The sequence below is a fragment of the Triturus cristatus genome, chromosome 11, assembly GCF_964204655.1.
Source record: "Triturus cristatus chromosome 11, aTriCri1.1, whole genome shotgun sequence".
Classification (NCBI taxonomy): Eukaryota; Metazoa; Chordata; class Amphibia; order Caudata; family Salamandridae; genus Triturus; species Triturus cristatus.
Window position 1 is genome coordinate 565,267,394 of NC_140594.1, and position 24,700 is coordinate 565,292,093.

Here is a 24,700-nt window from a genome sequence, read left to right on the forward strand (position 1 = left end):
GTAATATTAGTGCCAAGTTGAGAGAACAGAAACCCATTGCTGGTTTTGACCAGGGGGCAACGTGTAGAGGCCAGGAGGGCTGCATGCGACCCCTGAACAGTACTTTGAGTATCACTGATCTACAATAAATCTGCCTTCCCGGCATGAGTCCGCAATGATTGGTCAGACAATGCAGACAGGGGTTACTGTGGCACTGGTGTTGGGTCCTGGGGTTAACCTTATGAGGGGAGGAGGTTGGAGGACATTGAAGAGTAGGAGTATCAATAGAGCTGGTGAAAATTTAAGAAAAGAACAGATGTTTGGGCTGAGAATGCTCAGTGTTACAGCTGAAGAAGGTATTAGATTTACATGGCATAGACATCTGGCAGGATTGGTATACCCTAAATTGCAGAGGAGAAATGTATCAACAGCCTTGGTTGTTTACTTCTGATTTTGCAGAACAACTAAATGAGTTTACAATATAGAGAGCAATAAATGAGAATGAGGTGCTTTCAGTATCTTAAAAGGAAACCAAGAGCTTAGTTTCAGGTGAAACAGAATTATTACTCTGTCCCTTGAATACCACAGTTTGTGATGTTTATTGAGATGCTAGATTCAGAGACATGGAGACCTGGCAGGTTCTTTGGTCAATTTCTGAGTCATATAAACACCTATTAGAAGATGTTCTACATTTTGTTTTACATTTATTTTACTATGCAAAAAGGCTTGAACGTATGCCTCACCAACTGCAAGGGTTAAGACTGAGAAATTAGTATCCTCCCAATATCACATACAGCGGGGGACCCGGCATGGATGCCCCCTTTCGCTCCTGTTGTTTGCACTGGCGATCGTACCCGTTGCAGAGTTGATTCGGCAGGGTGGAGCAGGACTGGGTCTTCGATTGGATGGGCGAATACATACGATTTCATTGTATGCTGATGACCTATTGGTATACCTGGAGGCAGCAGTGCCTGGTACCTCAACTGCGCTTACACTACTGGAGCGATTTGAGGTGTTGTCGGGCTTGAAGGTTAACAAGGAAAAGACCTACTTGTTTCCTTTGGTGGGTCTGACACCTCGGCCAACATGTTTACAATCCAACATCAATTGGGCCCCCCACTCCTTCAAATATCTTGGGATACATGTTTTTCATTGTCTGGAAGATCTGAGGGATGGGAACCTGGCTAGGGCGCTGCAGTCTCTCGGGACGTGTGTGCATTTCCGGCGCACTTTGCAGCTGCCTATCATGGCGAGAGTCTCTTTGCTAAAGATAGTTATGCTGCCGAGATTGCTGTACTTTTTTGTTAATTTACCGACCCTGATGCTCCCGGGATGGTTCAATCCTTTGAATGCCCTGGTGAGGAATCTGATCTTGGGGGATGATAGACGCCCGGTTGCCCTGCGGACGTTACAGCGTCTGATGGAGCAAGGAGGCCTGGGGGTGACAGATTTCGAACTGTATATATTGGCTACCCAGTTGCAGTGGCTGGTGCAGTGGATGGAAAGGGTGAATGCGGAGGGAACCTGGCTAATGGAACCCGACAGTGATCCGACTTTATTACTTGCTAAATTGAGACCGGCAATCAATGTTTCATACAAGTCAGTGCTGCAGTTTACGGCCATACACACCTGGAAACGCTGTGTGCGTAGGCTGGGTGGAACCCCCTGCTATTCCCCCACGCTACCCTTGGTCGGGCTCCCTCATGGTGACCCGCTGACAGTGTTCACGGCGAAACAGCTGTCGGTGTGGGCAGAGGCAGACTTAGACGCGGTTGGCTATTGTTATCAAGATGGCTCCCTAGTCCCGTTTACATTCGTGATGGATAACTATTGTCTTTCTCCCAGCCAGTTCCTGCAGTATGAAGCTTTTGTTCGCACCTTTGGACAGTTATGGGGAGGAGGCAGGGATAAGCCTGTGACCCACCCAGTACTACATGCGCTGATTACATTGGGTACAGCAGGGGCACCGAGTGAAGTGGCACCACGAAGCATTGGTTGCCGCAGCTACTGGCTCCATGGTAGATCTCTGGAGTAAGTGGGAAAGAGCGATAGACAGGGAATTTACGGATGGTGAATGGGGAAAGGTACTGAGATCTCACAAGAAAATATCGAGGAACCCCAGGCTTAAATATACGCAATTCAACTACATACATATGATGTATATGACGCCTCATAGATTAAATGTAACATACGGGGGTGAGATGTAGAAGTGCCAGAGGTGTGCTTGTGTGAATGCCGGTTTCATACACATGACATGGAGTTGTGGCGTAGTACAATTGTACTGGGAAGGAATTTTGACTAGGATAAAGGATGCATTGGGGAGGGACCTGGCGCTGTTTATAGAAGTCTGTTTGTCAGGACTCTTCCCATGTCCTCCTAAACGGAAAGTGGGGAATTGATTTATAGACCTGGCTTTGGGCCTAGCTAAGAGACGGATTGCACTGGTGTGGAAATCGCTATGGGACCGCAGGTGGCTAGCTGGAGCAGTGAGGTTGTTAGTTGGGCGGGAGCGGAGGCTAGAGCCTTGAGTTAGGAGGAGGCTAGGGGCATCCTGAGAAGGCCGAAAGCAGATTTATGGAAAGAAGTGCTGGCGAACTGGGAAAATCCGAAGCAAGCACAAAATACTAGTGAGGAGGCAGTGAGTGGCAGCGAGTGATCCACACTTGTTTGCACAGATGGCCCTGGCAGAAGGGGATTCTCCAATACACAGCCTCTCCCTTCTGGGAGACTGGGCAGGTGGTGCTAGTGGTGGGAACCATAAGCGGTGGGTGTGGGACCAACGCCCGTGGAGTGGAGGCCTCTCCCCTCCTCCTCTGCATTCCCCCCCCCCCCCCCCCCTCCAGGTGACACATGCGGGATACGGCATACATTGCATACCTATTGAGAATCATGCCTGCATCCTCAGTCGGATGTACCCTTGTCCCCCCTTGGCATGCAGAGTTTTCTTTGTTTCTTTTTTTTATTACTTTGATTTATTTTCCATGTTATTGGATTATAAGCTCAAATTCAATTGACTGTGTACAATTGTAATGTATGTTACCCTGTGTAGAATGATAACTGAGACCTACATCGAAATTTTGTTGTTGCAAATACTGTATAGTGCAAATGTGAACAAACCATAAATGTTAATAAAAATGTTTTTTTTTTTAAACTAAAAGGCTTGGACAATGGCCAAATATTGTCTTTTGCCTATGTCTAAGAAGGGTTACACCTTGCTGAGGGCAAACAGCACTTCCTTTATAGCAATGGTGACTGATCATCTTGCATCAAGAAATATTTTTCTTGTTATAACTATACTATTACCACTATGTGCTCTAAATGCTGGCATTAATTGTAGACAATGAGTTATCTGATGAGTTATTTGATGATTTATATTACTGCATGTGAAAATCGAGAATCCATTATGTATTTTTTATTTTCAGTTTTATTTGAAGAAAAATGGCGTGCAAGTGTTCCAGCAAAGCAGTCGTGGTGAGAACATGATTTTAGAAATCCTCTTTACAGATGAATCTGAGCAAGTGAGTACACAATAAATACTGAATGTTTTCAGTGGAAGGACAGTATTCCGTGTCGGATGTGATCTTCAGAATATCTGTTGCTTGTTCTTGTCATCCCTTCCCTCGGTTGTAAGACCCTAAGTTTTCTAGCAGGCCAGTGGCTGAAGACAAATTAGTGTTTTGTTACTAGGCGCTTGCCTCCAGGGTAGGCGTGCAATGCCCATAGGGCTAAAAGGGGTTTAGACCCACCCATGTTACTCAGTCCGGGCTGCTGCAGCTTGAGCTGCAGTGGCATCAGCTGGGCAGAGTCAGGCATCTTATCTCCACCACACCTGAGTTTTTCATAGGTTTTTAAAATATAATTTACATGCCTTTTTAAACTATTTAATGAGACTTTTTTTTTTTTAACTGGTTACAGTACTCCCTGGGCCCCCACTCTGACTATTCCTTGCATCTGTGTTTTACTTTTATGGGAGAATGCATTTCATGAAAAGGCATATCACAAGTAGGGTTGCCACCTTTCCAAAAGAAAAATACTGGCTATTTGTTGTTTAAAGAGCCTGTCTTGACACTATATTTGTAACATGACGTTTCTGTCTTTGTTACCTTTAATTGCTAATCATGGATCATTAAAGCAGCCCTAGAACAAAATTAAAAGTGTTTTCTATTTCTATTTGCTGTTTGGACAGATAGGTGCTAAAATACCGACTTTAGGTGATTGGGTCACTCTTTGGACGTTTGGCTGTCACTGGTTGTACAGGGGGTACCCCAAGGGAGACCCCCAGTATATGGGATCATACTTCCAACACTGTAATCTGTGTTGGTGTATGATTCCAACATGTTTGATACTAAACATGACCGATTCGTTGCAGCCACTATATAGTTAGACATCTTGTAATGACTGATGTCCACTGTATGTATTAAAATGGCTGACCGCACTTACATAGCCTGGAGAACTATGCTAAGCACAGATTTTTAGCTTAGGTGTTTTTAAGCCATGCCCTTGATTAAATCAGCCACGCCCCTTTGGGAGACTTCCCCCCCCCCCCCCAGTTTTTCACCCGACTTAAAGCCCTGCCAAGCACTGAAAATGCTTACCCACTTGGACTATTAAAAAAATATATGTCCCCCTATTTACAGCTACCTGGAATGGGTGTATTACGTCAACAACCTATCATTCAAGCAAATATCATGATTTAACAAGATTAAAATATAGATCAGAAACTCCTGCCCTAGAGCCAGCCAAAGTGTTAGAGACACTTCAAACACAGGTCTCAGCACTCCGTGAATCAGCGAGACTAGCCCTCACAGCAGGAGTGCATGTCCTAGCTCACTGTAAGACAGCACACAGGATAGGCCTCTTGGACCATGCGATTCATTCATTATAATAATAAGGCAACTCTTACAAGTGAGGGTCGTGCAAGGCTATTCTATCTTCAAGGGTTGGTGGCCCACGCAGATGCTTTGGATAGCAGCCAGGCAAACAGCATGCGTCACAGCCAAGAACGAAGGGGCAGAGAAGTGACTGCCCCAAATACCCTCTGACGCACACCAGGGCAGAACTATCAGACGGACCAACGAGGCCCTGAGCAAATAAATACTATGCACTAGGGCACACATCTTACAACATAAATGGGGAATGAATTGGCATAGCCAACGCAAAATGACGTCACGGGATGTCACGTGACAGGAAATAATACAACCTCCATATCATACTTTTCAGGAACAAGCCTATTTTACAGGCAAAACAGATGGAAACTTTTTACATAGTTCCTACGAAAGTAAATGTGGGAATAAAAGTTAAGTATTGATACACATGTCATGTAGTTAGCCATTTAATTATTCATTGGCAGTTTTATCTAGCGCCGACAGGACATATGGGTTAGAGAACGCTTCAGGAAACAGACGTTTTGTACAAATAGCAGACAGGAAAAATAATAAACTTTCGAGAGGTAAAGTACAGGGTCATAAGATAAATAGTATAGTGGCACCCATGCTGTTGTACCCATGTCTGCGAAAGGATAACTTTGAAGGCTTTAGAGGACTATATTAAACAAAACAAACACATGCAATTATAAACATTTTAACATTTGTGTAGTTGAAACATAAACGAAGTACAATGCTTCTGACCAATTACAAATAAAACAAGGAACAAATATAGTTTTGTAGCAAACTACCCATATTTTATTGTCCTGTATAAAGCAAACATCAAGTTGATACCTTAAATGACACAAAGGCGATTAATTTCATTACATTAAAAAATTGTACAGACTACACAAGCTTACAAATACTATTTTTTTATCAGATGCCAAAGCTACAATAAAAATGTCCTTGCTAAAATTCAACTGCTGTTTCAACCTAGTTCCGCAGGACATCAAATCTGAACAAGAAAAATACAATTTTAGTACAGAGGAATACCGCAAACATTTTCATATTAAACCAAATTAGTGGTGGGAATTAATAAAAAGTGCTAGGGTTATCTTTTCCTTGAGGTTAGAAAAGCTATGTGTCCTTTAACTAAGAAGGAATGTTGAGCATGACACCCCCGCGTCTTTGCTTGAGGTGTTAATTGGCCCAGGAGCGCCCCCAGAGTCTCCTTTGAAGCAGAGGGCTGAGGAATGTCCGCATTTTACAGCCCCTTTAATAAAGGCAAGGGGGGGGCGGGCATTCTGAGCTGAGTTACACGAGGTGGTAGCCATAAGGATGTTTTCTGTGAATGGTCATCTAAAAGTTTTCCAAAAATGTGTTTTAGCTGCCCTTGCTTTTCACGAAAGGAGGGTTTGGCAAATGAAATTCGAAAAACTAAATTAAAGGGTCACTTTAATCATTATTTGTGGCTGTCGCGTTTCAGATGAGGAAGAACACAGCTGTATTTTTTTTTCCTGGTTCCCCTTCTGGAACCTACATGGGTTTATTGTTGAGGGCACTGAAATCCAAGTTACATACAGATAAGAGAAGCACTTTCCTTACCAACATGGTCTTCGGAAGTACTATGAAATAAATAGATAAATGAAAGTGGCATTGTGTAATGTAATCCGGTACTCATGCAAGCTGCTCCAATGCCGTTGAACTGATTTTGCACTACATTAAAAAAAATTGTGAAAGGGGGCAGGTTGGATGGGTGTGTTGGGCCAATGACTTGTTACAAGAGAGGAGGGTTTGGCAAATGAAATCGGAGGAACATTACAATAGGCTCACTTCAATGATTAGTTGTGACTGTTGCATTTCAGCTGAGTTAGAACTAAGCTGTATTTTAAAATGTATAAATAAATTAAACTGACCTGGTGTATCGTAATTCGGTACTCATGTAAAGAAAAGAACGATTCATCGAACAAGCACCTAATGGCAATTTTGGCATATAGTTGCTATTAAAACAAGTGCTGGTTTAAAACGCATAGCACATCGCTTAAAAAAAAACAGCTTGGCTCGGCGAGCTTCTGCTCTGTTTATTCCACTGGAAGATTGACACTCCTATCAATGAGGGGCGGGGCTTGGAAAGAGTTTTGTGGACACGGTAGCACTGAGGTTGGCGTTCCCGATAATGAGGAAGGAAACCTAACAAGTGATGCCACACGCAAGCAGCATCGCAATCAGCGGTCTTCACTTTTGAAGCACTGCACTCGTGGCGCATCCACCTTGCTGGAGCAGGCAGCGGACATATGTTTGTAATTAACATGGCCGCACCGCTGCTCGCTCCCGCAAGGTGGATGCCGCCACAAGCACGAGTGCAGTGCTTCAAAAGTGAAGACTGATGGCTAATGGCCCTCCTAGAGCAGCGCATGCGCGCTGCCTAGGCGGGACCTAAAAACATACTGAGACCAAGCAAAAAGTGGGGTGACCATGAAAGTATATCCTACTTTCCTTCAATCAACATGAATCATTTTGGGGCTCCAGCAACAGACATGTCCGTCGGAGTACTGGGACGGCAGAGCAAAAAAAAACTACAGTGACGCCTTTGCAGTGTTAATGTGAATGACACAGCCATTTTGAATCCGGTAACATCCTTAATGAAAGCCTCTATTCGTCAATAGGATTAGCCTATCAATAAAAACATGATCCACAGTGTAGTTAATGCACACATTGAGCGTGTCATGATGCTTGAGGAATATTATTAGCCAATACTATTACCACATAGTAAAGAAATCTTCCCATTGCAGACTGCCACATGATTGTGATTTTTAAGTAACTGAACTCCCCTCAGGATCCAACAGAAGTACAGCAAGCACTGTTTCTCAATGGCAGCCCACGCCTTCTGCCCAATCCTATATTGTGCTCAAGTTACCAAGCATGTGGGCCTAGACTAAGCCCCTCTCTTAGATGTGCTTCTTATGGCTCTTTTTCTGTTGATCACCTCTGGTCAGGTGACTGCTGTGATGTGCACCTAGCCCTAAAAAGTAAAACTCTGAATCTCCGAAATCCTGAAACACATCCTAATACTAAGTTTTTTTTGTTTTGTTTTTTAAAGCGCCTCACAATATTATACAAGGCTCTTAACTTTTCAAGACTGAGTCATGGAGTTATGTCAATGGTGCCAGAGTATTATCCATTATCCAGAAGCAGTGCAGTGGTTTTATTATACTCTGCTTGCTTTATTCAAAATCATATTGTTAGCAATTATTACCAATAATCTTTCACAGTTCCTATCTGCACCCATTCTGCCATTGATTCATTTCAATCTTAGTAAGTAGATGACAGTGTACTACAAGGAGCTAGGCAGTGCACAGCTGTCCTGTCGGACTACGTATCCTTTGTAGTAGTGCATATTCATACAACATTATACATATATTTTTGCTAAATTAATATGGGCTCACTTATGGTTTGTTCACTCCGTACATGTTTAGTGGGCTCCATTAAATGTCATTGCATGGATACTAAACTGAAGCATATTTCTGCCTCGGTGTGTAATCATTGAACTATATAAGTATTCCTTCCAATAATTGCCCATGTCTGTACAGCAAAACCCCACAGAGATAGCCACTGCTCAACTTTTATATGGTGAGCAGCATGGATGTTTAATTTTTTTTTTTTAAACAACCTAGGAGTAGGTAGCAGGAACACCATGACACCTGATGCTTGCCTTGCTTCAGAGTAACCTGCCTTGTGTCCTGGAAAGCTGACCTGTGGCCTGAAGAGTAGACACTGATCAAGACACCTTAACATGAGACAGGAGATCTGAACAGGGAAAGCTGATGATGGGCCTCCTCAAGGTCACAAAAATGGACGTACTAGAAGAATTCACAGGAAAAGGGGTCCTCCAACCACAGTAACTGAAGTGGTAGTGACTTTGGACATCCTAATGTCTTGGCAGCACAGTCGTAGGCCTCGCTACTTGCCCTTGCTGTTTGCCTTGCACACCTGCATTCCGTCCACCCCTCCAAATCCTTTTAGACCCCCGACTTCCCTCTCTGTTGCTCAGTCATTGCTCAATCACAGTTCTATCAGTGCTGTGCAGAGTGTTAGAAAGCAAATCATGTAAACAACCATAGTCACTCACCTTTAGCCTCATGACCACAAGGCTGCAAAAGCTTGTAGGCCCCTATGGGTTTCCCTGGGCGATATGGTAGCAAAACGCAACATAGCCAGAACTTGGAATGGAGTGACGAAGTTGAGGTTTGGGAAGTGGGAATCGGACATGGACTGGTGTATGCAGGCAGAGAGGGTGATTTATGACGGCAGGGGATGCACCCAAAAATGGGAGCCGCTCGCGCCTATAAATTGGTGTGGACACTTGATTCCTCTGTGCCCTGATTCACCCCATACCTTGCTCCACGCCGGATTGCGACCAGTACATCGAGGAGGGCGGGACTGCGAGGACCAGCTCCCACAGCGCCTGGAGAAGCAGCGGCGCAGCTGGGTCCTCTTCCAAGCCCCTCCCCTTAATAACGAAGCAGCGGCTCGCGGCCCCCGCTTCGCGGGAGCCGCTCGCGCCTATAAATTGGTGTGGACACTTGATTCCTCTGTGCCCTGATTCACCCCATACCTTGCTCCACGCCGGATTGCGACCAGTACATCGAGGAGGGCGGGACTGCGAGGACCAGCTCCCACAGCGCCTGGAGAAGCAGCGGCGCAGCTGGGTCCTCTTCCAAGCCCCTCCCCTTACTAACGAAGCAGCGGCTCGCGGCCCCCGCTTCGCGGGAGCCGCTCGCGCCTATAAATTGGTGTGGACACTTGATTCCTCTGTGCCCTGATTCACCCCATACCTTGCTCCACGCCGGATTGCGACCAGTACATCGAGGAGGGCGGAACTGCGAGGACCAGCTCCCACAGCGCCTGGAGAAGCAGCGGCGCAGCTGGGTCCTCTTCCAAGCCCCTCCCCTTACTAACGAAGCAGCGGCTCGCGGCCCCCGCTTCGCGGGAGCCGCTCGCGCCTATAAATTGGTGTGGACACTTGATTCCTCTGTGCCCTGATTCACCCTATACCTTGCTCCACGCCGGATTGCGACCAGTACATCGAGGAGGGTGGGACTGCGAGGACCAGCTCCCACAGCGCCTGGAGAAGCAGCGGCGCAGCTGGGTCCTCTTCCAAGCCCCTCCCCTTACTAACGAAGCAGCGGCCCCCGCTTCGCGGGAGCCGCTCGTGCCTATAAATTGGTGTGGACACTTAATTCCTCTGTGCCCTGATTCACCCCATACCTTGCTCCACGCCGGATTGCGACCAGTACATCGAGGAGGGCGGGACTGCGAGGACCAGCTCCCACAGCGCCTGGAGAAGCAGCGGCGCAGCTGGGTCCTCTTCCAAGCCCCTCCCCTTGGTCACTAAGCTCTACATATACCGCACCAATATCCGCGCTAGCGGAACTGAGAAAGGGAGATCTTAGATCAGAACCCCAAGGGTGTGGTCCCTGAGCCCTCAAGAATGCGAAATACCTTCCGTGGGTGATCACAGGCACCAACTCGACAGTTACTGAAATGAGGAACAAAGAAGTGAGATGACGCCGTGGAATTTATTTTGGAGTGGCACATTTTATTTAATTAACTCAGCATGCTAGAAAGAGGATTCACGTTACACAGACTAAACCTTCAGCAAAAGCCTGGCTTCACTCTGCCAGGGAAAGCATTTAAATCTCATAAGCACATATCTTTAAGCAATATACTGACTAAAGATAGATGATAAGATGGATCGGTTGGAGATCCCTTCATGATTAATGATATGGCGTATTTAAACCCTCAGCAGGTTTAGATGCTCATGCAATGCATTCCTTTTTGCAGATAATCGTTTGAAATAAAGCTATGTCTGTGAATAAAGATCTAGGGAGCTAAAACATTTCAGAGTGGCTACGGTTGCTACGGCTAAGACCTTGAAAATACATTTTGAGACACTTAAATGGAAGCAGAAGCTATCCTAGGGAAACATAGTGCCCAGAGGCAACCTCAATTTAAGACAAATAATCCTCTAAAACTTAGTTTCTAAAAGCTGAAATGCAAGGGAATGGGTGTGGATCAAAAATACAGAGCTAAGAAGGATATCTTTAAGAGATAAGGGAAAATCCCCAAATGGGGGATGTACTACCTGAATTAGGCTGTAAGGTCCCAAATCAGATAGGCAGCCGGCTGGAGAACAGGCCTGTGGACAGCACAGAAAAGTTGTACCTTCCAACTGTCGTGTTGGATCTTAAATACCTCGATATGGGGAACCAGGGGTGGGCCTGACGTACTTTCTGACGCAGTTGCCAACAGGTGGCTTGACCGCATGTGTTCCAGGATACAGGAAAGGGTCAACCGCATGTGTTCTAAGACCGTGGGTGGGGTTAGGTGGCCAGGTGGCACAACGGTTGGTAGGTCATGCCTGACCGCAACGTATAAACAAAGAAACTGTTGTGATCATGTATATTTTCTACAGAATGCATGTGATCAAAGGCCACAAGGCAGGTGCAGTTTTCATCAGACATTGCGGTTTATCTTGAGCAAGCTAACTTTCGAGAATAGGGTTTCAGTGATGATAAACAATGTGTCAACTTGTACCAGCTGGCTTTCTGCCTACGTGTGGATGCGCAATGGCCTTGTAACTGTGGAAAATTACTGTGTTTTTCTGATGGCTGGGGCTTTCTCGTGTTTTCTGGTGCAACTGAAATGCAAGCTCTGGAAACTCTGGGCCTAGTAGCTTCTGAAGGTTACATACTGATATCATGGGGTTGTGGGCTTTGGGCCTTGGGCCTTCTATTTGGGCTTATGTACGTTGGGTTTACAGGTTCTATGGACCCCTCCGTGTATTTACTACGCTCAGTGGGAATATGGTAGCTGAGCATGTTTTCAGGTTTCGTGTCGGGGAGCAGAGGCCTGACATCTATACTGCATCTTGTCAGGGTAGGTTAGGGGATGGCATTTAAGTTTATTAAATGGTGGCTCGAGACCCTCCATCATCTCCCTCCTCTTGTTCATTCACCATGAACACATTCCTAACTGAATATCTGCTGGCTAGCAGAGGTCTCTCGGCTACCGGCGAAGTCCATGGGGTGTCGTTGACATAGCATTCAATGTTACCGGGGAGTTGCCCTTGCTGCCTGGCCGCTCCTTCATCAGTCTCGGTACTCCACTGCGTATAGCCTGGGGCTGGCTCACTGATCAGACACTCATACCGAACAGCAGCAGATGTATTGTTATATGTATTTCTGGCTGGTGGGAGCGGAGGTGCCGTAGGCACACCATGGCGTGAGGCGATGGGGGGTAACTCGATCATTGGTACCTGTACTCCAGACCCATCCCCAGGAGGCCTATCCATATCTTCATATTTTGGTGCCTGGTATATCCCTGTGCTAGCGTAATTTATCCCTACAGCCTTTGTGCTCAATTTTCTAATACAATGACTCCCTATCTGAAAGGCGCAACACAGAACCAACATAACTCCAACTATAGGTATTACTAGTTTCAGTATGGCTGTTAGCCAGGATGGCATCCAGTCAAAGTCAAACCAGTTCACTGGGATAATGTCCGCAGGGGCACCTCCTTCGTCAAGCATCTCCTTTCCCAAGTTCGTCAACTCCTCAATGGCCCTTGCAATTGATCCGTTGTCCTCGTCGTTTCCTGGTATGAACGTGCAGCATGCCTTCCCTATTTTGTGGCACAGACCACCCTCTTTGGCGGTCAGCATGTCCAGGTAGTAACGGTGCTCCAAGACCATTTGTCTGAGGGGACGTAGCTCTTCCCTAATTGCATTGAGCCCATCCCTAGTACTGTTGATGGCCTTCATGACCTCATACCGGGTTACTTCCAGCCAGCGGGCATTCGCCTTTGTTTGAAATAAGGGAAATGCTCCTCCAAAGAATAGTTGGGCCTCGTTGAAGAGGCGGAATTCTTGGGGAACGTTACGATGTGTCTCTGTTGCGAAATATTCAGCTGCTCTCCTGTGGCGGTGCAGGAATGTAACATCACCTGTCATTGGATGTGATAGTATGTGGGAGACGTTTGATGCTGGTACCACCAGATGTATCTCATGCAGAGTCACCAATGAGCACAGTCCGAGCCACTGAGGAGGAAGTTGAAGGTACAGGTGTTCACCGCAGGCCCAATAGTAGTCCATCAGGGTGGAGGTGCCGTACTGCATATCGAAATTGAATATTGTAGAGTTACAGTCTGTGTTACGCCCAACAGAGACGGAGCCATTGCCTATGAAGCAAAGAGAAGGATTTTTAAGTTTAAATGCTTTTTTACGTTTGTACAGTCTGTCCCCACCCCAGGTGTATCTGCTCCCTGCCTCCTTCCAAATTTGTGCACAGTCATCTTCTACATCCCAATCAATATCTTCCTCCCACTCTGTTTCGCCAGACCATGGGGGGCCCAGGGATGCTGCTTTACAGTATATGTGGTCAGGATCGCTCCACTCATTGTTGTAATATACTCGGGCTTGTACTTCCAGGATCGTTCTGTTCTGGCATGGACAGTCTGGGCCCGGGACCCCCCCCCCGGGTGGGTGTGGCGATGGAGGCGTAGTTGTGTGTCACAGTCCGCATAGGGTGTTGATATTGAAATGTAATGTGCTTGCCTATACATCTTTGCTCGCTGATCCATATTGGGTCTATTTCTCTTGTACTTCGCTTGTATCATCCGCTCTATGTCCCCTTTGTCAGAAGTGACCTTGAATATCACTTTGTTGTTGTCCCATTCCGATGTGTTTACAATTCCAAGCACTATTTTAGCCCCTCCTACTATCTGTACTAACCCATCGATGCGGCAAAGGTACAGATGTAGCAAGCACATCACTGTTTGTGGTGGGACTTCTTTAGGGAAAACTAGTCTGTCTGCACCAACTGCATGGGGGACATATGAACACACATAGCAGGACTCGTTTGAGATCCTTTTCCCTATGGCTGTCATGTCCCTGTACCATGAATTTTCTTCCAGGGAGGAGTGTACTGAATGTTCTCTTATGGATTGGGGTAGGCTGAGCATAGGCCCTAGGCCTTCCTGTATTGTCACGAGGTTTTGGAACGTTTTAAATGGCATTCCCTTAGGCTTGTGTCTCTGGTCGATAGGGAGACCATGGATGACCCGGTGTTTTGATTTCCCTATATATGGGGAGATGGGGGCGAATCTGCGGGCTCTGTGACGGCGTGACGGGTGTCCATGGGCTGCTCGTTTTTCCGTCAAATTGGCAGTCTTATCCCAAGTGTTCCCTTTGTCGTCTAGTGTCACCATTGGGGGCTCGGGAGGTGAAGTGGTGTGTACGTTACTGGCTCTAGAGGCTGGGAGTTCGGGGCCTGCCGTGTGGTGTTGGGCTGTGTCCTTGTTTCCGGCGAATCCTATGCTATGTGTCGTGATATCTGTGTTCCGTGTTACCGCTGGTGCAGTTGCTGGGGTGGTGGGTAACATGGCCTCAGTGGATGCTCCTGTACCACTATTGCTTACGGCATGATAGCTCCTTACAGCAAGGAAAAAGATATACCAATTAAATGTAGCCAGTGCCACTCCAATGATAATACAAAACAGTACTATAGACAGTATACATATCTTTGCTTCACGGCCACTGTACTCGTGGATCAGTACGTGAGTGTCCTCATCTTCTTCCTCCACAGTGGAGGGACAGCCGCTGCCTTCATTTAGGGGGACGCTGGCCATTTCTATTTCCTCAGTTAGTCCATTGTCTATTGTAGCGGCGGGGCAGGGTCGAGCCGGACGTCTTTCCTGTGGATCCATGCCTTGCGCTCAGCTATCCGGACAGCCGTTGGGGATGAATCGATCACTTGGAAAGGTCCTTCGAATTTGGGGTCTTTCCAGCGCCGGACGTGCTTTCGGATAAAGATCAAGGTTCCAGGACGTATTGGTGGGAGCTCTGGATCGGAGGGGCCCTTCTCCTTCCTCTTGGATACCTGTACAGAAAGGAACTGCGCAGCGCGGGTTAGTGTGCACAGGAATTCGTAAAGCTCAGCTTTAACAATCTCAGAAGATGATTCACTATCCGTTTTGGGCCTTGTGGGGGGGACAGCTACATTTATGGATCGTCCGGTGACAAGTTGGTGGGGTGTGAGGTGGTGGTCCGAACTAGGTGAATTTCTTAGTGAGAAGAGGGCAAGCGGGAGGCAGAATAGCCACTTTTTGCCGATGGTGGCGCTGATTTTGCTTATTTTGTTCTTGAGTAGGCTGTTGAGGCGTTCACAAATGCCGTTGCTTTGGGGGTGGTAGGCAGATGTCAGTTTGTGTCTGATGCCTAGCATCGTGGTTAGGGAGGAGAAGATGGCGTTTGAAAAGTGACTTCCGTTATCTGTCCGGATGGCCTCGGGGATCCCGAAGCGGGAGATGACATCACGGAGTAGGAATTTGGCTGCTGCTTTGGCATCGCAGTGGACGCATGGTCCAGCTTCGATCCAGCGTGAGAATGGGCAAACTACGACAATGAGGTATCGGTAGTTTTGACATCGATCAATCATATCGACATAGTCGATATGGAGCTCTTTGAAGGGGCCAGAGGGTTTGGGGATGGTGGAAGTCACTGTTTTGAGAGTCGGATTTGGTGAGTATTGTTGGCAGATGAGACATTTATTAATGAAGAGTTGTATTAATTCGTAGGCGTTGGGAATGAACCAGTCTGCCTGTAATGTAGTGGACATGTTATCTCGGGAGACGTGAGCAGGAAGGTGGAGTTGGTCTAGTGCCACCTGCAGTAAGGCTCGCGGCATAACGGGCTTTCCTGACATGGTCTGTCTGTAAATGAAATCTGCAGGGTCCTGCTGTACTCCCCTCTTTTTCCATAACTCTTTCTCGATGTGGTGCACTTTCTTGTATTTCCCTGAGGTGCAGGTGGGCGATCTTGTCATATTGTTGTGTGTTGTCCTAGAGTCCAGTGTCTCGTTAGTCGTGCCTGTGTGTTGCTGTGGATCTAAACTATCTTCGTGTGTGTCTGTCTGTTGTATCGGGGCTTGTATGTCATCATGCGTGGAGACCTTGTCTGCCGGTGTCAGTGCTTGGGCAAGGAGGATAGGTGTGTTATGAGTATGTGGCCACGTTACAGGTGGGGGGCCTCTGGCTGCCGCTTTGGCCGCCCAATCTGCCAGAGCATTCCCTCTGGAGACAAAGTCCTGTCCATTGGTGTGTGCAGCACACTTGACAACAGCTACCTCAGCTGGAAGTGTCAGAGCTTCAATCAATTCTTCTAACAATTGCTTGTGACATACCGGTGTTCCGTCTGATTTGAGAAATCCGCGCCTTTGCCAGCGCAGTATGCTTGAATGTGTTGTAGTTGTGACGTATGCAGAGTCTGAGTATACTGTGATGCGGTCGTCGGCCCCGTGTTGTAAAGCGGCAATTAATGCCACCAACTCGGCAGCTTGGGCTGAGTAATGTGGAGGCAATGTTAATTGCTGTATAATGTCTAGGGAGTCAGAGGACTCGTGCTGCTGGGCCCGAACTACTGCTGCTCCGGTGTACCTGATCCCTGTCTCTTGGTCGATGGTAGAGGACCCATCAACGAAATACACAGTGCTGTCTGGTAGTGGGTCCTCTTTTGCTGCTCCTGACTCATCTGGAGAGTACGTGGCGCAGTCATGAGTGTCATCGTCTGAGGCTGCAATGGGATGGGCAAAAAATGTAGCAGGGTTCACCGTGTGACATTTGACGACTTTCAGGGAGGGCAATGACAATATTACTTCATATCCTGACACTCTTTGTGTTGTTAACGTTGTCTTGGCTTTTTGAATTATGGCGAATACGGCGTGTTCAGTGTATAGTGTCAGGGGGGATCCCATGACTATGGGGGTGCTCTTTTCTACAGCAAAGGCGGCGGCAGCAAGAGCCTGCTCACAGGGGTAATGACCCCTCATGACAGAGTCCAGCATGCCACTAAAGTACGCAATGGGTTTGTGACCCATAGGGTACTTCTGGGCAAGCACAGAGGTCATGACCTGACCATTGCAGTGGGTGAACAGGTAGAATTCTTTAGTGTAGTCAGGTGAACCCAACACTGGTGCATTCGTTATTTCATCTTTTAGCTGTTTGAAAGAGGCTGTCATGTCTGGGGACCAGTTTATCTTGTTGCGTCTGTCTTCAGCTGCTTTAACAGCTTTCAGCAAAGGGGCTGTTATTGTTGTGAAGTCAAAGACCCATTGTCGGACATAGTTGACCAGTCCAAGGAATTTCTGCATGTCTTTTACAGTTTGGGGTTCTGGCGTTCTATTTATGGCATCAACTCTATCTGGCGTGACTCGTCTCCCTGAGGCTGACAGTATTTGGCCTAGATAGTGTACTTCTGTTTGGCAGTACTGGAGTTTGTTCCTATCCACTTTGTAACCTCTGTCGGCTAAGGTGTGGAGCAGAGCGATGGTGTCTACTCTACACTGCTGTTCCGTGGTGCTGCAGAGCAAAATGTCGTCAACATACTGCAACAAGGTGCTGTCGCATTGGAAGTTGGATAGGTCTTCTCTGACAGCCCTGTTGAAGACGCTAGGGGATTCGCAGTACCCCTGAGCTAGACGGGTGTATGTCATCTGGACCCCTTTGAACGAGAACGCCAATAGGTACTGGCTGTCTGGGTGAAGGGGGACGCTGAAAAACGCATTTTTCAGGTCGATTACGGAGAAATATTTCGCGTTCGGGGGAATGTTTGTCAGGATGACGGAAGGGTCTGGGACAATGGGAAACTCAGGTATCACTATGTTGTTTACGGGACGGAGGTCATGTACCAAACGCCATTGGTTGGTCTTACCCTTCCGCACCGGAAAAAGACAGGTGTTGCAACAGGAAACGCATGGGTATATTACCCCTTGGTCAAGCAGGGCCTGTATTGTGGGAGCTATGCCTTCTTCTGCTTCCTTTGACAATGGGTACTGTTTTATTCTTGGCAGTATGGCTCCGACTTTCAATGTTATCTTAAATGGAGCGGCAGAACGAATGAGACCTACATCATTGGGGCCGGTAGTCCACAGGTGTGACGGAATTTGAGCTAAGTCTTCCTCGCGTACTGAATCATTTTTTGGAGGGGCAGTGGGTGTTCTTTTCTCTACTGTCACCGAGAGGGGCACCTCATACTGGTACATAATCTCTGTCATGGGGCACTGATCGGGATCGCTAAAGAGCTGGTCGTCTGAAATGTCTCACCTGGTGTCCGGGCTCAATGAATATTACACAGGCTCAGGAACGCATATAGTCGTCACCTGCTATGAACGCCCCATATGTCGTGTAATATGGAGGGCAAGTAGGCCTAAAATCATGCTTCTGTCTGATATCTGGGCGTTCCTGGATTGTGGGCGGAAGAGGAACTCCTTTGGGAGCTGAACAGTGCGGTCATGCAGCTCTGGGGTGTTGGCCACAACGATATGTACTGCAGTGGAAAATGCTTGCTCGTCTACAGGGCGAGCTCGTATGTGGGCTGCCAAGGAGGAATCAACGGTGAGTGCCATCATCCTTGCCAAGGGGGTGCCTGGTATCGAGCAAATCATTGTTCCATTGTCATGGAAGTGAATGGACCTGTTTAGTTTTGTCATGAGGTCGCGCCCCAGAAGGTTCACTGGGGAGCGAGGGGAGTACAGCAGTGGCTGTTCCAACACCCGGTCTCCTATTTGTATGGGCACTGGTTTGGTGAAAGGGACCCTTTCTATTGCCCCAGAGAATCCCTGTGTGTCCGCTACCTGGTTTGAAATGGGCAGAGGTCCGCCAGTAATGCAGGAGTACGTGGCGCCTGTGTCAATGAGAAAGCTGTATGTTTCGTTGTTTATCATGACCAGGACGGTGGGGTCATCTTCACCGCTCATGGTGCATGACAAAACTGGGCACACAAGGGTTGTCTGTGGGCTGGCCTAACAAGTGTACCCCCCTTGTTGGTATTGGTGGATGGTGCCTTGTGGGGACGAATTGTTGGGGGTAGACGCGACTATGATACCCCCTAAGGGTGTCGAACTGGGGCCTTGGGGCATCACTTGGTATGTTGGTATCTGCTGCTGCTGAAGCATAGGGGTATGTAAGGTAGCTTGTGCCTGTTGCACGGGGACCAGTTGTTGTTGGGGTGCCTGCTGAATTTGTGCCATTACTGGCGTTTGGAGTTGTGCCAGCTGCATGTTCTGCTGGGGGACAGGTTGGGCGTAGGTGTACTGTAGTTGGTGTTGCTGCGGGTATGACTGTTGTTGTTGGAACTGTTGTCGCATCGGCTGTGCTTGGCCCCTAATTTGGTCCATGGACTTAGTACGACAGTTTCTTTGTATGTGGCCGTGCTTGTTACAATAGAAGCAAATTGTCGGTCCTGACTGCTGTTGGGCCCTCTGCTGGCCCATACCATAACTTCTGCCTTGCATGCCTGTATTATTTCTGTTCATACCGTAATATTGTTGCTGGTCGTTATGATAGGGCTGTTGTGCAGCAATGTTTTGCCCTGGGGGTTGCTGTGGTGTTTGTACATACTGTACTAGTGACTGGGGCTGGGGCTGCACTTGGTGCATAGTATGATGTGTCGGCGCTTGCACATACTGTATGGCCGGTTGTTGTACTTGTGGCTGTTGTGTCTGTGCATATTGTACAGCAGGTTGCTGCCCCTGTTGCGGAATAGACTGAGTATTAGCGGTGAGCACATTTTGAGCTGCCTGAGGAAATGTGGCGACGGTTGTCATTTGGTTGACTGGAGCGGCCAACATGACAGTATCTACGGTGTCTCGTTTTTTGTTAAGCTTTTGCTGCACCAATTTTGCAGCTGCATTTTCTATGGCAAGTTGTCTATTCTTTTCGTGTTCTAGCTTCTTTTTGCAAAAATGTATGATGTGGTCTTGTATTTCAGGCCATGGTTTGGCCTCCATGGCTACTACGGCATCTAATTTTTCTTGTACTTCCTCTGGCAGGCCTCTCTTAACCATGTGATAGAAAAGTCTGCTGTTCCCCCCGTGGTATTCCAAGAGTCGCCTAATTCTTGGTGCCACTTTTCCTTCATCCTAGAGATGAAGGTAATCGGGTCCTCATTTACTTGCATTGTCAATGACATGAGAGACCCAATATCTGGGACATCGGGGTATTTTAGTTTCAGTTTTGTCCAAACCCCCGCTCTTATTTTGTCAAATGGTTCTCCGTCGTATGTTGTGTTGTTCATAGTTATCAGTCCGTTACTTATGCTTTTAAAAATTTCTTCCGCTTCTCTCCCCATCAGGGAAATAAGTAAACTTTTCATATCGCCTATCCCTGGTACTGTGCCTGTTGTATTTTTCTCTAGGGACACTATCCATTTGCTTGCACCCTCCGTGAGGGGGGGGGGAGGGTCTTTTTAATGGCTTCTCTTTCTGCAAACGACCAGCAGTGATATACTGGGGGGGTCTTGCTTCCTCTTGTACAAGAGCGGCATTTGGCGAGCAAATCCCGCATCGTGAAGCGTTGGTCTTGTGGTGTCATACCGTCTGGCATATTTCTGCCATATCTTTAGACTGGCTCGCATGTAGGCATAATCCCAATCCTCATCCCCCTGCACCTTGCAGGATGCATTCTACGGCTGTAGCCAAATGCTGAGGCTCGAAAGACCCGTCTCTGGGCCAGGGGAGCATCTGTGGGGCCAGAGACTCCGTCCAGCCAGCCAGGTCGTCCGTGAAAGGGTTGACAGCATAATCTGAACCCTCTCCTGCTTCTACTATTTCGTTGGGAGTCATGCCATTATTCTTTTGTAGGGCGTGTGAGCTACAGAGGAGCATGCCGTTACCTTTCTTGTGTCGAGTGTTGCGCATGGAAGCGGCACCAGTGACATCATAGCTGATGTAGGCGTCAGTAACAGGGAAGTCATTATCAGGGAAGTCATATAAGGTGTCATTGGGGCGCCCGTGCGTTCCTAGTACCTTTAGTCTCTCTACTTCTGTCAGTCTAGGCCTCCTTTTTCCCCCTGTATCCCTTGATCTCGTCAGTCCCTGATCCGTTTGGTGGAAGGGGTTTGTATTTGTCGCCGCCCGTGGTTGGCCGGACGATTGTACCCTGGTTGTGGCGGATGGTGGGGCGAATGGGTTCGCCACAGGTGCCGTAGTTTGTGGGGAAAGTGTGGGCATCGGTGTTGCTACCTGCAGGCGGGGGGGCTGGCGGTCGTGGCCTGTTGCGTTATTCCAGCTTGTGCCCTCAAAGGCCCCCAAAGGTGTTGTCACCTTTCCTGGGGAGGGGTCTGCGGTTCCCGTGGGTGGAGGGTCGGTGATCTGTAGTTCAGTACAGCCTAGTGTCCCATCTACCTCTACGGCTGTGGTATGTTTTTGCACATGTTGTGTGGTTGGAGGACGTGGCGGCGTTTGAGCCACATATTGTTCGGGGCGGGCCAGGGTGAGTGTCTCCGTTAGTCTGTCATTTATTTGTTCCAATTTTAGTGACCTGCGTCGTATTGAAGGAAGTATTGAGTCTGGCTCGAGGCGGTGCAGCACTGGGTTGCCAAAGAATTCTGTGGCGGCGTCTTTGGTCGGACTACATTCTAGGCTTTCGTGTGTGTTTGGGGCCGATCTCCAGTGGTCGTAATGGACTGGGGGTGGTGCCGGAGGGAGCCGCTGCCCCTTGCCCATCTGCTGTTGGACAGAGGAGAATGTGGTCTTTTGGTCGGTGGTGTCAATATTACAGAATGGCATGCGGTCTTGGAGTGTGGCTCCCTGCTCCTGGACTTGCGGAGCAGTTGCGTCACGGAGGGCATCGAGGTCTTGGCGGAGGTACAGTGAGTGGGGAGATGTAGTGGACGAATGATGCGATGATGTGTTGGAAGCGATAGATGACGCGATGGACGCATTATCTACATCTTCATCGCTTTCTTCGGTGGGGAGGGCAGAGGCGGACGTGGGGAGGAGTCTTAATGTAAATTGCGCGTCTATTGGCCCTAGTAGGCCAGGTACTGCGGCGTGCAGGGTTGGACCGTTGTTGGTGGTAGGTGACGGGGGCTCGGCGCCTCCACCCGCGATGCTCGGGGCTGGTCCTGTGATGGGGGAGTTTGGGCCACTGCTGGTGGCTGGTGCTGCCGGTGGTGGCTGGGCAATACAATGGTCGGTGGGAGGCTGAGGGGGCTCAGATATTGCGTTGATATCGCAGGGAAGCTGACTGTATCCTATTGCCGGCAAGCTATTAGTGGTTGTCTGTAAATTTAGTTCTTTTTCTTCCGTGGCTGTTATCTCAGGATACATGCCACTAGCCTGATAGGGTGGGGGTGCCGAAGGAGCAGTGGGCATGGTAGGCGTGTGCTCCTGCGCATTGTCTTTAAAGATACGCCAGAGATCTAAAGTGGCCTTCCTTTTTTGCAGCTTGGTACCAGTGTATTTGGTGTTCAGGAAGGTGGTGGCGTGCTCCAGAATAGTCTTATTAAAGCTCCCTTCCGAGGGCCAAGGGTGGTCCATATTTTTTGTCAACTTATGGAGCTCCCTACTATGTTTGAGTATCCTTTTCTCTTGTCCACTGAATACGCTCAGAACGTGCTGAAGGGGTGTCGCCATGGTGGGATATGGGTGCGGTCGCAGAATAGGCTCCTGAGGTGATGTATCTATGCGTCCCTAGAGGTCCTGCACTAGGTCTCTACCTACCCCCTCAAGGATGCGGTCATATATACCGTTCTGTAATTCGATGCTTTGAGAGGGGGTGCACCCAGGGAACGTCAGCTGACCGCCAAAGCAGGCGTCGGCTATTTTAGATTGCAGTGGATTTCTAGGCCAGAAACCTGATACAATTATGGTCTCTCTCGGTGGGACCTCCAAAATAAAGTATATTTGGAAACCAGCATGTGTTTTATACACAGTGGAATTCAGTATCCTCTGCATAGGGCTAGTTAGTGCGTGTGTGTGGCACCTGTAGAGTTACGTGGAAATGGCGGGGGATGTGTGGCTGGAATAGACGGACAGCCTGTGTCTGTGTTGTTAGGCTAGTTGTTGGGGCTGCTGGGGTCTGTGGAGTGTGTGTTTTGGTCAGGAGGAGGCAGGTCTCTGATAAGTTCCTCACCTACTTCTGTACATATAATATTGTACAGTATGAATCTTAGGTGCATTTCATCAGGTCCCCTGTAGTTTCCTTCTGGGGAAAGGTCGGGAAATTCGAGATTGTGGCGGGAAAAGGCAAGACGTATTTGGCTTTGCAGTGGGTTTCGTGGCCAAGAGGATGTAAATACGGTGGGTAGTTCTAAGCCTGGGGACAACAACCGAACCCTTATGTAGATCCAGTCGGGTGTTTTGTGCACCGAGGTGCCGAATATTCGTTTATCGTTCACTGCATGGAGCGCCTGCATGGGGTTTGTTTCGTGTCGGGCTCCGGGCGAGTGACAGGCCGGTATTACAGAGGGGTAGTGAGTGAAGGACCACTATTTTTGTTTTATTTTTGAGACTTGTTTGTGTAGTCTGCGGGGCGCGGGAATGCTGGTGCGAGAGATAAAATAATTTGGCAAGGGCGACTGAAGTCAATATTCAGCGTCTGAAAAATTGTGAGAAGGACAGCACTAGTGAGGGGCGTAACATATATAAAGGAAGCTGGGTGGCCGTCAGAGAGGCCTACGATGTTGTTATTGATCAGGTATACCGTGATATGATTATGGCAGTTTGCAGTCATTCCCTTTATTTCGAGAGGGAGCAGTGCGGTAGGCTAACAATATTGGGCAGGGGTCTGGAATCTGTAGAATTTTGGAAATAGTCGCCCAGAAATGCTCTCAGGAGTGATACTGTGTCGTTCTGGGACTGTTGGGAAGAATGTGAATCAGAGGTGGAGGGTGTTGGGGAATAGGGACCGTCAAGAGGGGGAATGGAAGCGGCTTCAGAACAAGCTATTGTCTGGATGGAATCTAGTGATGAGTCGTTGTCCGTGAGAAGAATGGTGGTGGGGTGGTCGGGGAACCGTGGGTATGCAAGAGAAGCGGAGTAAGGGACAGAGAGGGTGGATGAATTGGAATGTTCGTCGGTGTGAGAAGTTGGCCTGATGTATGATGTCACTAGTTCTAGTGTACACCTTATATCAGTCCAAATACCCTTATGGTGATTGGTTGTAAAGTCAACCTTATAGACCAGCTATCCTAGTGGTAGCATGGACAAGAGCAGTCTTAGGCTAAACTCTGAATGGCATGTGAAGCCAGCTGTGATACCATATATAATCCCTTGAATACCAAATGAAAGGACACCACAACAGATATATATATAAAATAAAGTGTATTTATTCTAGTCAAACCCTCAGCACTCTTTATGAGATTAGAGGTAAGTACAACACAGTCTTATTTAAGCATACATTAAGTCACACAGGTAAGTAATACAGTTAGGCCCTAGGGGCCACGCAAACCATATACTAAGTAAGTGGTATAAGAACCACTGTCACGGAAATAGAATAGGCCTAGGCCTAGGGAATCGCTGGGGCTACACTACACTAGCGTTAGTTAGGAAGTGGGAGGCCCACGGGATTCGTGTGCAGAGTGGAAACACTCACGCGTAATGCGTACAAGTCAATAGCAATAGTACAGTTTAGAAAACGGTAGATTTAGGACACTTCCGGAGTAGCTAGGAAGTTGAGACTTGAAAACTAGACACTAGGATAGTCACTATCCTGATGAGCACCGGAGTACCCAAGTTACCTAGCCCACAGGCTGCGGGTGCATAGGGGTGAAGATGCGTCGTTTTCGTCGTCGACTCCTATGGATGCCTGAAGAAAGATGCTGACAGGCAGTCAGTGAAGAGTGTCCGGTGGATCCCAAGGCTGGGATCAAGAAGAGGAGAAACCTGCAAGCAGAAGGGACAGAGTCAAGGTCACTAGCCAGTGACCACGTGGAACCAGGAAGGAACCAGGCGATGTCGTGAAGATTGCAGGTGAAGGTGAAGCTTGTCGCTGCAGCCAGGAGGACCAGGAAGCGTCGAGGA

At 48.0% G+C, this 24,700-nt stretch overlaps 1 protein-coding gene across 1 annotated transcript in view; it reads left to right on the forward strand.

Moving 5' to 3' along the window:
* Positions 1-24,700, forward strand: part of XRN1 (5'-3' exoribonuclease 1) — a 1,184,094-nt gene that overhangs the window by 294,040 nt on the left and 865,354 nt on the right. The window contains exon 18 of the mRNA XM_085633624.1: positions 3,402-3,497. Coding sequence (XP_085489750.1) covers positions 3,402-3,497 — 96 coding nt within the window. The remainder of the gene's footprint in view (positions 1-3,401; positions 3,498-24,700) is intronic.